The sequence below is a fragment of the Calliopsis andreniformis genome, chromosome 2, assembly GCF_051401765.1.
Source record: "Calliopsis andreniformis isolate RMS-2024a chromosome 2, iyCalAndr_principal, whole genome shotgun sequence".
Classification (NCBI taxonomy): Eukaryota; Metazoa; Arthropoda; class Insecta; order Hymenoptera; family Andrenidae; genus Calliopsis; species Calliopsis andreniformis.
The window spans coordinates 1361106-1376356 of NC_135063.1; the positions used below are offsets into that span (position 1 = coordinate 1361106).

Consider the following 15251-nt stretch of genomic DNA (forward strand, 5'->3'; position numbering starts at 1 on the left):
ATTGAAGGTACATATGTAGTAAGAGGATAATCGTACATTATTCAACTATGCAATATTGCTAATAGAATTGTGTTACAGCAGAACAAGATTGAGCACATAACTGCACATTATCATTCAATTACTCGTTTGTACGCTAGATTGACGTAATACGTCATAGAAGAAGACAGCACAATACATTTGTACTATCATCTAAAACCATCCGTTTATTTCTTTGAATCGTTTCAACATTATGTATTGTCGGAAAAAGATATCCTTTTTATTTTCTTATTTTTGTTTCTGCAAAGCTATTCTTTCTTCCCTTTGTGAGTTTCTGTGCTTTAGTTCAATTGGATTGTTTTTCTCATTTAGTTGTAGAGTCCCACATACAGCGTGTTTTGTTGCACTAGAAGATCTGCTAAATGGACCGATGCATAAAATTTATCCATAACTATACAGTAACCTTTTTCCGGTAAGGGTTCAATCAAAGGTAAAATTATTTGCACTGATGTAGGCGTATCTGTGTTCTTATATTCTTCTAGATTCTAGTATACTCTTTCCGCTATGTACCTAGGGGAAAGCTGGACAAAACCGTGTAGTTGGGTAAAACCGTATACCATGCTTTTTTTAATAACTAATTGAAAAAATTCGATGATCGCTTGGTAATGGTTTTCCGCGATATTTAGCTGTTTGTTAACAAAATTTTATCACGAAACACGTGTGCTCCAATAAATTATTCAATCGTGTTTATATTTATATGCTTTGATCTTATTTTCGATTTATTTCAGAAGTGTACAACAATGTTTTAGTCACTGACAAAGAATGAACACGAAGATATGCATTAACAGTACCTGCTTATAGTATATTTTGAGAATAGTTGACCATTATTTTCGTTTTCGTATTTAATTGAAAGCAAAAGTTTATGTACTCACATCTAGAGGGAAAACCGACCACCCAATTTTACACTCAACAACAATTCATAAACTAATATTTAATTAAAACCATAACAGTTCTGAATCTAGGATGTAAATAATAATGAAAAACTGAAATTGACGAGAAAAAAATGAAATTAAGTGAATTTAGAAGAAATATCAGTGAGTAAATTTTGTGTGTACAGTTGCAAAAAATGGTTTGGAATGAAATTTTTAGCTTCTCCATTGTTAGTTACAATGAAGGGTAATGTTGTAAACTGTATACTGTTTTATCCACCCTTATAGGGCAGTACCGAAAATGGTAGACATTCCGTTTTGTTATTAAAATAAACAGTATGTTTAAATTTGTCAATTATATTGTTATTTTATGTTAATTAGGAATGTTTTTAATAGATCAAACTTGAATTTTGCAATTAGATTTATAAATGAAGAAGTTATAAGCCTTAAACTTTAAGTATACGGTTTTACCCCACCTTCCCCTACTACTAAAGAGAACAAATACTCTGTTTTCGCTTCACACAAATGGAATATCGTTTATATCCATGTGAATCTGCTTTAATGGTACATATTGTAACCGATCTCGTTTATTTTTACACGAAATTAAATTTTCATAAATTATAATATCCCTTTCAGGCACATATAAACTCGCACATTTCTTGTTTATGTACTCGCAAATTGATCAAATTTTATTTAGCTCAAGATATTCAGGCAAATCGTTGGCACACTTTATAGCGCAGTCGAAGAAAATCTGCTATTTATGATGAGCATGTTTATTAGATGCTTATGCTTATGATTAGCATGTTTATTAGGCATAATGTATGTCCCAGCGAGAGAAATTGAAGGCCATTAGAGACAATCTGGTGGTTTTCGCTTCTCCCGCTGTCAATAGCAATGACGTGTTAGAAACCACGGGATCTCCGAAGGGTAGTTGATTAGTGTCGATTTCGGAACTGACATGCGGCACGCAGGTGTCACCTGGAGGAAATTTCCACTGCTGACACGTCGGATCATCCCTTTTAGAGTGACAGAGAAGGGAAGATACGAGCATCTCTGACCCACTGATTGGTCAGGTTCATTTGCAAATACCTAACCAATCAGTGGACAGTTTAGAAAGCACCGAGGTTTTAAGGCATTTAGAAATGCCAAAGAGTTCAGAAGTCAATTAGTTTTTCCGTTAGATGAGCAATCGGGCTTTTATTTGGTCCCAAGCCAACTTATGACCTGGCTGGTCCTTTGAACCCTTAGGCGGTACAGAGTGCAATATTCATGGCCAGTAGAAACCCTAACGCAGGATTCACAGCTGTCATCTCATCATAGATCTCATTATTACAAATATGTACATATTTCTTTATATATATATGTCGTTTGAAAAGATTGGCAATTGACAGATTGCTGATGGCGTCCTGTACATTCTTTCTTCAGTTTTTGTTTTAACTATATTTTGTAGCATATTTATTGCTGGAAAAACATACATCTCTAACGCAGTGATCGACGTACTACTTGTAGACTTAACTGATTACTGCCCAACATATCTTTTTTGTTTCATTCACTATAAAATTGGTCAAATGATCATCAAAGAAGTACAAGATAAGTACGAGAGAGCATCAAGTTCATTACTTGGTGTGAATGTACAGCCAGGTATTCCAATAAACTCAAGTCTCGATGGCACGGTATTTCGATAATCAACACTACTGCATCGTCAGTTTGTTTCAACGTCCAAATTAGTTCCATACCTGTTTTTAGAATCACAGTCAATTATACTGCCATCGGTACCGCTTTACGATAAGTTTAAATATTCATTGTGCGTACTGTTGCTGTTAGACATTTTCAGTCTATTACCATTCGTTTCAACGTAGATTCTGTGTTTGATTAGATAGGTCTAATTGAGTTTTGAAAATTATTATGTACTGGAAACATGTATATTCCATAAACATATGGAATCCATATAAGTAATGGTCAGGAAATACAAACAGACTGAAAACAAAAAATTCATATTAAACATGTGTGCTACTTAATTTTAGTTTTCAATTATAACTAGTTTTATATTTTAGTAATTATTAGGGACAGGGCTGAGCTGAAATGAATTTTGTAAATAGCTTATAAGCATTTTTGGAAGATAGGGAAACTATTATCTACTCTAGTATATTTAACTTTAGTATAATCTTTATGGACTTGTATTCAAATTTAAAATAACTAATACAGAATATGTTCATGTAAAAATATATTTTTTATCAATTTTTTTAAAATAAACCTCTTTTTAAAGTATGTCTTTTATTGTCATTTATCGTCCCTAGGAGTAGGGACAAAAGTAACATGCGATAATATAAGGTAGGGGCGACGATAACATCGTATTTAAATTTGAAAATTAAATAAAGTAATAGAAAAAATACTTTTGAAAGGTATTTCTACTTATTGTGAAGATAAAAATAAGTATAAATTTCAATATACGCTTAACATAGACTTTTAAGAAGCCAGCCCACGATCTGTTTTTCTTTTACAAATATTAGACATTCTGTGACTAGTAATTCCGTATTTAAAGATCACGTTTAAGAACCTAACAACTCCATTTTTATCTATTTTCTGTTTCTTATTTGTGTCGTATGTCGTATGATAATCAAAAGAGAATGCTTTTATTGTATGTCAAAGTTGAAAACATGAAAATCTTGACAAGTCCCAAGATATGAATAACTATTTTCATAATGAGTATACAGGGAAATAATTTGACAAATTTATGTGAAACAAACTACACTGATTGCACCACTCGTTTTTGTCACTTTGTAGTGTTTTGTTTCAAACTTCAAAATCACTCGTTTGTAAAATTTAGGAAACGTGACTTAATAAGTTCTTTCCTGAATAAACTTTATTAAGAACATATTTGATAAAAGCAAAAAGCATAGAAGAAAGTCGCAAGTTACAATCGGGACAAAAGTAACAACTTGTTATGTTTATCCGTACTAACAGTATATCTCATGAACGTGTTCTATGTACTAATCTAACTTATAATCATAACAATTTTTATACCTACGTGTAAAGTTAATAACTATTGAATATAGTACAAAAGAGTCAAAAAGTTTTATGAAGTCAGAAAAAAAGGATATGTAATTGAAACAGACCTTACACATTTACTTTCAACATACTATTTCAAGGAAATGATAAGATATGAACAATCGCTTATTATCACGCGTTGACAAAAACTAAGGTAGAGAAAAGATGGAAATGAGCTGGAAAGATAGAAGCACGAGATTATTACTGAACTAGTATTTGTTTTATAACGTTTGTTACATTCGTCCCCTATTACGATTGTCCCTGACTTCCCCTGTATTTACATAAATTGAGAGTACATAGATGATCAGAAGATTGTTATTGAAAAATTTTTTTTCCTGAGAAACTATAAGGCACTGCTTTTTCCAAATTTATGGAATTTTTTATATGTATACCTATATAGAAATTGTGTAAATTATTTACAGTTTAAATATTTTTAATATTTAAACATTAATATTTAACATTTAAATATTTTTAATATTTAAACTGTAAATAATAAAGCTTTAACATGTCAGAGGAGGTGATGGGAAAAGAAACATTGTCGTTGGCGATCTTGCTTTCAGCCAGTTCACTGATCTAAATTTAAAAAACCGAAAATATTCATGTTAAAGGGGATAACCGATAAAAAGTTTCAAAACATCAAATTTTTTCTTACATATTTAACATAGATTGATATTTTAAAAATAGTTTAAAACAAATTCTAAAGACAAAAATTCGAAGAGTTACCGAAAACGTAGAGGAAGGTATCTGTGTTCCTTCATTAATACAGTGAATTAGAACAATAGATTCTGAGCGATTTCAGATAGCCCGGTAGCTTATCCAGGATGTTTAAACGTGTTTTTCTAAAAATTACACTTTTTAATGGACTTGAAAATTTGCATGCAAGTCCATCATAAGATTCTGCATCTAGCAATCAAGTCTTTATTTCGATATGATTTCGCATTTTTTAAAGAAATTACACAGAAGGTTGATGTTTTTCGAAAATCCGTATTGTGACGAGACAGCTATTAACATGTTTACATTTTCATGTTTTCCCTTTGGATGTAATGTATGTTTTTCGAGGCAAAGCAGTTTTATCAAAATAGTTTACGTTCTTTCAAATAATTAGAAAAAGTAGAAAGAGAAAAAATACATCAAGTGATTGAGCTGTAATGTAATAAAAGATGTGCACGTATTCTGTGACAGAATATTAAAGGATTATATCAACCTATAAGAAATCGACTCGTTTGGGAATTGAAAAAAAAAAAAAAAATCAGTGGAAACTATGTAAAACATTTTTCTATTAGAAGCTACATTTCTTAACTATATTATGCTAAATTTTCGTGGAGAAATGTTATTGATTAAAGCAAATATTGCCGTCACAATAGGTGTGTTTCTTTCTTAAGTGTTTGCTGTTGAACATTCCATAGTCCAAACGATGTATCAGAAAACAAAAAGCCGAATGAATATTAAAAATAGATATAATTTAGAAACCCTCACTTTTAAAAATTTTATTTTCAGTTCTCCAATAACTAGAAAAGAAAAGAAATGAATTTTCCACCGAAATTCCATACTTCAACTTCACACGACTGACGCTTTGTAACAAAATACAACATTAGAATTCGGAAATCGTTGAGGGCTTCTAAATTTTATCTATTTTTTATATTCATTCGGCCTTTTCCTTTCCTTTCAGATTCATGATTTAGGCTCAGGAATGTCCACCATTAAATGCTTAAAAAGACACATCTGGTTGGTATCATTGGCAATATCTCTCCTTCAGTGTATAATCTTCTTGGTTGCAAATTTGGAATAATATAATTAAAATATGTGTCTTTTAATGGAAAAATATTTACCATCATTTCCACTCAGACTTCTTTCTAAAAAATTCTGAAACTTTTAAGTTTTCTGCAAATAGGTAGGTAGATGTAATTCCTCAATTATGAGTTGGCTATGATTAGGACGATAGACGAAAAAAAATATCGATATTTGTTAAAATAATAACATTTTAACGAAAATATAGGACGGATCATGCTATGAAATGAATTCATTCCTCTATATTAAGTGTAAATTTCATACAATTAATTTTACTAGTTTTTTAAGGACATTAATTTGACAAGAATGATTTCGAAAAAGCTCGGTTTGACGTTTTATGTCGAATTTAATTAGCCTCATAGCGGTACTCTTGTAAGATGTATAACTTCGCCAATTTTTTTAATCTTAATATAATATTTAAGGAACTTGCTTTTAAAATTTCAAGCTTTAAAAGTAGGTATTAGAACGAGCGTTTTGAAGTTCTGGATCAGAAAATTCCTTTCGTTCAAATATTATACCGAAATGGAATCAAAAATGATGTGTTGTATTGCATGACGTATGGGGGTGGTAATGATGGAGGGTGTAATAGGGATATCATGTTAAGCAAGTCTAATTCTAACTGAAACACGTAAGACTAATTGTAGATTGTTTTACTGGCTAATACACTTGTTTTGGAGCACAATATGTATTTTCGTGGATTGTATTGCTAATTTGATGTGTTCACAAATTGTAAAACTGTCTAAATGGCACCGTTACTGTCATAACACGTACCATGGCATATACCCGTGATTGCAAGGCAAAACGATCTAAGTCACATGTTTTGTTTTCGAGACATTGGCATTTAAAATTTTCAACTTCAATACTGTCTTATAGATTTGTTTCTTCTTGAACCCTTATTTTTATGTGAAACAAATTTTTTTGTTCTTCCTTTCCTTTCTATAAATTTAAATTCTATATTTTAGATCTCAGTTAAGAGTTTAACTTGAAGTTTCTGAAAATGAGACATAGGTAGTTTGCCTTACAGCCACAGGTGTTACCATAACTTCCTATTTCATTTTGGCGTACATTAAACTTAAAGTGTATCGATCACTAGTTTTTTTTTGTAATGAATTCCACTGACAGCGTTATTTTTTGCAAGCATTAAATAAGACAATGATATAACGTAAAATTAATCGACCAGAATAATGGCAAGAAATTCACTGAAGACTATTCGTTCGAAGACTAAATCAACTGACTGGTGAGGTTAACTTCTCTTACGCACACACCCGTGATACATACGGGTTCGCTTGACTGGCGATGCGTGTATGTCCGTGGCTACCACAGGCAACGATCCTCTGCGTTGCTGCCCTGCAAATTGTTTACTTTAGCAGTTGTGTTCCATTTCGAAATGACAATTTTGTCGATTCTAAAGGTTGATTACAGACTTACCAGAATTTTATATAGGATGTTTCCAAACGTGTGAGACATTTTTGGAAGATAGATTCTAGATACAAAAGCAAAAGGACACATATTTCTACATATAGTTACATGTTTTTTGTATGGCATAAATCGCTAGCACAATTCTTGCCTGTGCGGTGTGCTCTTTAAACCTCTACTAGACCCAGAGTTATCCCGACCCTTTAAATGAATGGTGTACGTTTATGGATTTTAAAGAAAGTATCACACTGTACACAATATAATATAGTGCATAACTAAAAAACTAAGTGTTTCCAGACATATGTACACATGAACTTTCTTTATCGTCTTTGTGTATAGAATCTGCCTCCTAAAAATGTACCACATGTTTGGAAACACCCTCCATATAAAAATAAGGATTGTTCGGTCTATATTCGGCTTTTAGAACCGACAAAATTGTCGAACTGACATCGATTATCTGTTGTGTGCGTCTAGGCTTATGCTGTGTCTAGAACTGGATAAAATTTTAAGTATAAATTACAGATATTATTTTATAAATAATAAAGAATTGGGTATCTAAAACGGGCTATCTGAATAACTCACTTGTTTTTGGCGATAGAACAAGGATCAGACCAAACTTTCTTGGTTTCGAGAGACACAGTGTGATGGCAATCACCTTTTTTTTGTAGATAGATAATATCATTTTTATTAATGCAATGGTATGTGTTTTATTTCCCTCCTAATAGAACGTTTCAAGAGGATTACTACATTCTAGAGTTGAAGGTCATTTAAGATCGACTATAATGGAAAATAAATTACTTAAAGAAACCGATTGAATATTTTGGTATATTACATTGTGTAGTCACATCATTCATATGTATATGAATAACATCTATGTTTGTTGCTGGGTGGCGTCATTTAGTACGTAAACGCGAAACTAGTTTTAACTAAATTTTTTTAACAGCGGAGAAAACCTACGAGATTCTCTTGCCGCATTGTGATACAGGGAATGTTGCTTTAATCTAAAGACCTCAGGGACACTTCGACATTTCGTCATATTCATTATTGAGGAAGAATCAACCGTGCAATAGGTGTCACTCTCAAACGACAAAACACGGACGTAATAGTCCTTATTTGCTAAAGCTACGTTTACGTTGGGCAACTTTTGATCGAGCAATCGAGTTGATTAACCTGAAGTTAATCAATATTGACCGTTTAACTCCATTTTCAACCAAGTTGACATGACAATAATTTTGATCGACTTTAGGTTGATCAATTTGGTTGCCCGATAAAAGATTCTCTAATGGAAACATAGGTTAAAGGAATTATTGTGATCGATCTGGAAAACTTCATTTGACTTCCTGGCTGCAAGACACCTTATTCTAGACTGGATTTAAAAGAAAGGATCAATCCTTCCTTTGCACATATTGTTCCTTTGGGACTCAGTTCCATACTTCAGTATACATAAGATCTTGCTCTGGCTTGAAAGCCTCAGGGATACCTCAGGCGACAGACTACGTTCTTTCATTGAGTGATTTTATTCACTTCTAACCAGTTACTACAACCACGCGTCTAAGCAGAGATGAATTAGCCGCTATCCTATACCGAAATAATTGGGATGAGTACGAAAAACTATTTGACAGTTATGGATGTAAAGATTTTTGCTCTTGACTAGATTAATATGCAATGGACGATACCACATTTACCCCAATGAAACCGAGTGCATTACTTTAGTATACACTATACAGTTCAATACCGTTATTTAAGGTATAACAAATATAACCTTTGATATTTTAAGAGGTGATAAGAAATCCAAATTGAAACATAAAATGTCCTATGACACAACGTCCGATCTGCCTTGATTTTACAATAACAATGCCTTAAATAATCCGTGACTCATTTCCTACGAACACCTCGGATGTTTAAAGCTTTATAAAAAATAAACCGTAAAGAATACAACACATGTATTACGACTTTTTTGATTATTAATTCTCTGATTGTTAATTTAGTTTAGCATAGTGGTACGTTAACTTTAAGGCATTATTATTGGAATAAAGGCAGATCAAACACTGCCAAACAGACATTCAATCGTATCTTCACTGCATGTTTGTTTGTACTGCAACAGTGCTTCTTACGTAGCTATTACTTGAAAAAAGAAATACGTAGGGTCCTTGACAAGGAATAGTAATTTAGTGAAAGTTAAATGGAATTAGAAAAATCTTGGAGGTTTTTCTGTTAATGTCGATGCTGACTTCTTGAAAATCTTCCATCAATCTTAACAGGAAACTTCCCCCAAAAAGAAAAGTATAAAAGGAGACTTATTGTCATTCACAAGTTCTCTGAACTGAATTTGTGTTAAAGTAAATATTCTATGATAAACTTCTACTAACAATTTAGACATTTCATTTACGTCCGAGAATATAAGCCGAGCGCGCATCTCGAATTCAGAAGAACTACATGGTAGTAGTGTGACAATATTCGCAATATTCTTATTATATAAATAGTTCGAGGTAGTAATAGTTCGAAAGTGTGGCTTTTGGATATTTTTCGAAATGCATTACACAGAACTGGAGAAAGTTGATACGATTCTCATGTATGGTGTGTGTCCCTAAAGTATGAGAGAAGCAGTACGTTTCTATGCCAAAAGATTGCCTGTTCGTGCGAAACCCTCTCACTTCTCAAACAATAGTTAATCTTCGCAATATACACTGTTGATCGGTAAAAAGTAAGCGGTGCCTGAGAGAGGTGGACAGGCAGAGATTTTGGTCTGTAATTATATTTAAACGATCTTGAATAATCTTCAGCTATAGGTCATCGTATTCAGCTTTAGAAGCTACCTAAATATTATTAAAAAACGCGTTATTATATTTAAAAAAATGAACTTGACCTTCGTATTTCCTTTCATCTATAAAAAAATGGTTGACATCAGATTATGATTTGGTACTTTTTTTAATCTTTAAAACGAAATATTCACTTGTTGCGTATCCACATAGCGTATCAACAAATAATAGGGTACAGTGTAACGTTGGTATAATTTTCCATATCTTTGTATCACATTTTGATACGGAATGATGTAATGTTACATCATTACAACAGTGATACAATATATACGAGTATATGCAGCAAAAGGTGTTATTCATGTGGTCCGCTTTGGACACCTCTTCTAAATAACAGTCATACGAAACTGAAATAAAGTAGATCCCCATTAATATCGATCACCGCCTTGAAAAAAATGACAGTACGTTATAAAATCTTTTTCTTTATCAGAAAATTAATCTGTAGAAATTTTTGTTTCATAATTTTTTTCGCATATTCACTTAAAAAAGATATATATTTTCTAAAAGAATTTTTTTTAAATTTTCGTTATTCGATAACTTTACTACATTCAGTATAAACAGTGTTAAGAATGTTGAAATAATTAACTATTTTTTATATGCTATAAATTACGTACAGGTGAAGAATGCTATCCTCACGGATGAAATCTACTGCCCGCCGGAAACGTCTGTACTGCTAGCTTCCTATGCAGTCCAAGCAAGACATGGCGACTACCAAAAAGGAACGCACACTGCCGGTTTCTTATTGAACGATCGTTTATTACCACAACGTGTTGTAGATCAACATAAAATGAGTAAAGAAGAATGGGAAAATTCAATCACTAATTGGTGGCAAGAACATCGTGGAATGTTGCGCGAGGATGCCATGATGGAATACCTGAAAATTGCTCAGGTAACAATTATTCAATTATTGTATTTATACATACTTACTATATCATTTAAGTTCATCATTTAATCTGTTCATATTATTGTATTATAGACATTAATTGATACTTTCTAATTCTTCTTGTTTTTCGTAGGATTTGGAAATGTATGGAGTGAATTACTTCGAAATTCGTAATAAAAAGGGGACAGATCTCTGGTTAGGTGTCGATGCCTTGGGTTTGAACATATACGAGAAGGATGACAAACTAACACCAAAAATTGGTTTCCCGTGGTCTGAAATAAGAAATATATCGTACAACGATAAGAGATTTATACTCAAACCGATTGACAAAAGGGCACCAGACTTCGTCTTCTTTGCGAGTAGAGTTAAGATTAATAAACGAATTTTGGCATTGAGTATGGGAAACCACGAACTTTATATGCGTAGACGTAAACCTGACACAATTGATGTGCAACAAATGAAGGTATTTTCTTTTGTGCTCATAATTTTTTTGTCTTTTTCTATCTGTTACATTTTACATTATTTATAGAATTTTGTGTTGTTCGCGATTATACAACAATATGATTTGTTTCAAATTTGAAGGCTCAAGCGAGGGAAGAGAAAATGGCGAAACAGCAACAGAGAGAAAAGTTACAGTTAGAAATAGCTGCAAGAGAACGTGCAGAGAAAAAACAACAAGAATACGAGGAAAGACTTAGAAATATGGCAGAAGAGATGGATAGGCGGCAAGCCGAATTAAATGAAGCTCAAGAAATGATTCGACGTTTAGAAGAACAACTTAAACAATTGCAGGCTGCTAAAGAAGAATTAGAAAATCGTCAAAAGGTACGCATACATTTGATAGAGATGTACATCTTTCTGCAAGAAATGAATTTATATGTATTTTCTTGCTCCATACAGGAACTCACAGCCATGATGGAAAAACTTGAACTTTCAAACGAAATGGAAGCAGCAGAGCGTGCTAAACTTGAACAAGAAATAAGAGCTAAACAAGAAGAAGTACAACGCATACAATCTGAAGTAGAAGCGAAAGATGCAGAAGCAAGGAGACTGCAAGAAGAATTTGAAGCAGCCAAGTATGAAATGCTTCTTTGTTTTGTATACATATAAAAGAAAACTGTACAACTGTACCCTAACTCGATAATTTTGCATGCACAGATTGAGGCAAGAAGAAGCCGATCGAGCATACCATGCTAATACAACACCACATCATCATCACGTTGAAGAAAATGAAGAAGGCGAAGAGGAAGGCGAAGATGAAGCTCCTCATGGCGATGTTACTAAAGATCTTGCAACTGATGAATCGATAATCGATCCTGTTGAAGAACGACGCACCTTAGCAGAGAAAAACGAGCGCTTACATGATCAGTTGAAGGTATTTATTCTAATTTTTATGTGCATTTGTTATTTTTAATGTTCTCTTAGTGCATATCCTCATATGCTTAATAAATTAATGTTTCAGACATTAAAACAAGATCTTGCACAGTCACGTGATGAATCGAAAGAAACCGTTATGGATAAAATTCACAGGGAAAACGTCCGCCAAGGTCGAGACAAATATAAAACACTTCGTGAGATTCGCAAAGGCAATACTAAACGTCGTGTTGATCAATTTGAGAACATGTAAATTATGAATTTATTTGCCTATTTACCAGCCCATTTCATTTTGCTTTTAAGTTTTCCTTTAATTCCATATACGCATGGAAACAGTTAATTACCACTATCGTATGTGAAACGTAGATTCTCTGATTGATCTATACAAGGACAATTTTAAAAACATGTCAAATGTATTATTATATAACTTTTTTTTTTTTTTTTTTTGAGAAACATTGAGATACGAGCCATTTTCAATTTACAACGATATATACTACTATTTTTCGAAGTTGATTCTATACTCTGAAGTACAGCTAAGTAGTAAGCTTTCAATAATTGGCAAGGAACGCGACGAGCGACTAACTTGCGCCGTCTTCCACGTATGCTTCCATATTAACCACTCTTAAGTAATTTTTTGCGAAGAAGAATGTTTATATATTTTTTCATGATACGAGGAAATTTTCTTGCTGTTTTAGCTACAATATATTTAATGTTAATTCATAATAATAACTTCGTTATTTTAGCTATGTTGTTAGCTAATGTTGTTTTCTTTTTCTAACGATAGCCATTTCTCGCTAAAATAACAAGAAAATGTGCGTTACATAATTTGTGAATATTATTTTACTTTTGTCCAAGTATTATACAGAAATTTTGAAATACCGGCGCGCCAGTATTTTTTTTAAAGTATTACTGTCGGTCACCGAGCGTAATGCCACATATGTTGACTTTTTTCTCAGTGGTTACCGTTTCATCGCGATCCTTATCACGCCGTCGCGAATTGTCCGTCCTTGATAAGGATTTGCTTGAGGAATATTTTGTATTGTTATTTGTGTCATCACTCCTTTCTGTTAATGATTTAAGATTACTTCTATCAGTAGCGGTCGCTATGCATCCACGATGTATATACCGGATGTATCTAGTAACTGGAACGGACTATAACTCTTTCAAGTGAAGTTACAAAAAAAAAAAGAAAAAAAAAACTAGAGAAAATTTTTCTGTATGATTTTCTATTAACTTTACTTGGAACAGGTTTATTGTTTGCCCCAGTTACTTACTAGATATTCCTTGATCAGGCTATTGCTTCGATCGAAGTCGATTTTTATGCCTTGATCAATGTCGGTGAACCATTTTTATTACCAGTTGCTCTTTATGATTCAGCGGCACTTGTTCGTGATCGCTGGACACACAAGAATAATAACAGCCATGAATATGAAAGAGGAAATGGCAAGTTCTGAAATTTCTTATTACATTTTCATTGAAGTGACATCAGTGCATAAATTTGTTTTTAATGGAGTTATGGATACGTAACAGCCCTTAAGTTGTATATTAAATCTGATGACATATAGATTCATCAAATTTTATACGAGACTTATGAAAATTTCTATAATTGATAACTGATTAACAACATTCTCTCACAATTTCAAAAATTTGCTCCTAAAAGTATTAAGTACAGCTAATACCATTTTCATTAAGATTCATTGGTATTGTTTTAATGATGATTTAACGAGAAATATAAAACTTGACATTTCACTAGTGATCGGGCTATTCTTGTCTCCGCCTGGCTCTTAATATTCTTGGATTTTCAAAATGCGTCGTTTGACCCGAGCTAAGTGTTATAAGAAAAACGTGCTTTTTCCCTCGATCAAAGTTGGCAACCGGTCCTAATTGATCGACTTCGATCCGAGATATATCTATACATATCTTTACATTTTATCCTGATTTGTTAATTTTACTGTTTACAGTGTAGAAGGTAATCCAAGCAATAGGTGAATTAATGTTGTAAAGAAGCGTGGAGAAATCAGCATTGTTTTTTAGTGAGTTACAAACATAACCTTTAAATAATATTGGCCTAAAATATTAACGTACAAGCGACCGCTCAGTATATGAAACATAAAATGAATGGTACCCGTTTTTATAATAAATATAGAGAAATTAAGCACGACGTATAAAATATTCACAAAAATTATATATTGTATATATTTTATATACATATATATACATACATATATATAACTTTAGTATGAACGAATTTCAGCTACTGATTAGTAATTTTATATTGAACACACTCGTGGCCTTTATTAATATACATTTATTTGAAGTACTAGATACAAATATTTGATAATACAATATAGAAAGAAAGATGTATCAATATTTCGCGACTCTTTGTATTGCATACCTTCAGCATTAGGTAATTACGCGGTTCCTACGAAGAAAATAATAGGCATCAAGATTTTTGAAAGTATGAAAGGGGTGAATGTGAGAGAGAATGGACCAATAAAGAGTTGCGTACGTACGGCTGAATGTTAGAAAAACGTGTAATATATGGCTGTCTGGTACGCCATATAAATTTTAAAACAGTTCTATTTTTAGACAAAAGATAGAAAAGGAAAAAGTTGTGCGGTACAACAGCGGAATGAATTAATATTGAAGTGAATGAAGATAATAATAATAATCTCTAATGCTGCCAATTTTTTGACGGAATGCAAGCAAAGAGCGTTACTATAAAATGAGATACTATCTCTTCATTAAATGTGTAAGCAAGATGATGTAAAAGATAGAAGATTGATCATTATATCGGAATTTATATTTTGCTATATTATCATCACATGTTACAATAAATATGAAGGGAAAAAGTACAGAAAAAATAAGGATAGATATTTTTTGATTATATTTAATACTACAATTTACATTAGTAGTGTTATTATTATTATTATTATTATTATTATTATTATTATTATTATTATTATTATATAATATTATATTATTATTATTAATATTTACAATCTAGTAGCGTTATTACTA

General features: G+C 32.2%; 1 protein-coding gene across 5 annotated transcripts in view; it reads left to right on the top strand.

The window, feature by feature from the left end:
• The window catches only part of Moe (moesin), a 56492-nt gene extending 41369 nt beyond the window's left edge, over positions 1-15123 (top strand). For all 5 annotated transcript variants that reach the window (XM_076386473.1, XM_076386455.1, XM_076386446.1 and 2 more), the window contains 6 exons: positions 10590-10862; positions 10990-11319; positions 11439-11681; positions 11757-11932; positions 12015-12231; positions 12319-15123. In XM_076386473.1, the coding sequence (XP_076242588.1) occupies positions 10590-10862; positions 10990-11319; positions 11439-11681; positions 11757-11932; positions 12015-12231; positions 12319-12483 (1404 nt within the window). In that variant the 3' untranslated portion in view covers positions 12484-15123. The remainder of the gene's footprint in view (positions 1-10589; positions 10863-10989; positions 11320-11438; positions 11682-11756; positions 11933-12014; positions 12232-12318) is intronic.
• The last annotated feature ends 128 nt before the right edge of the window (positions 15124-15251 follow it).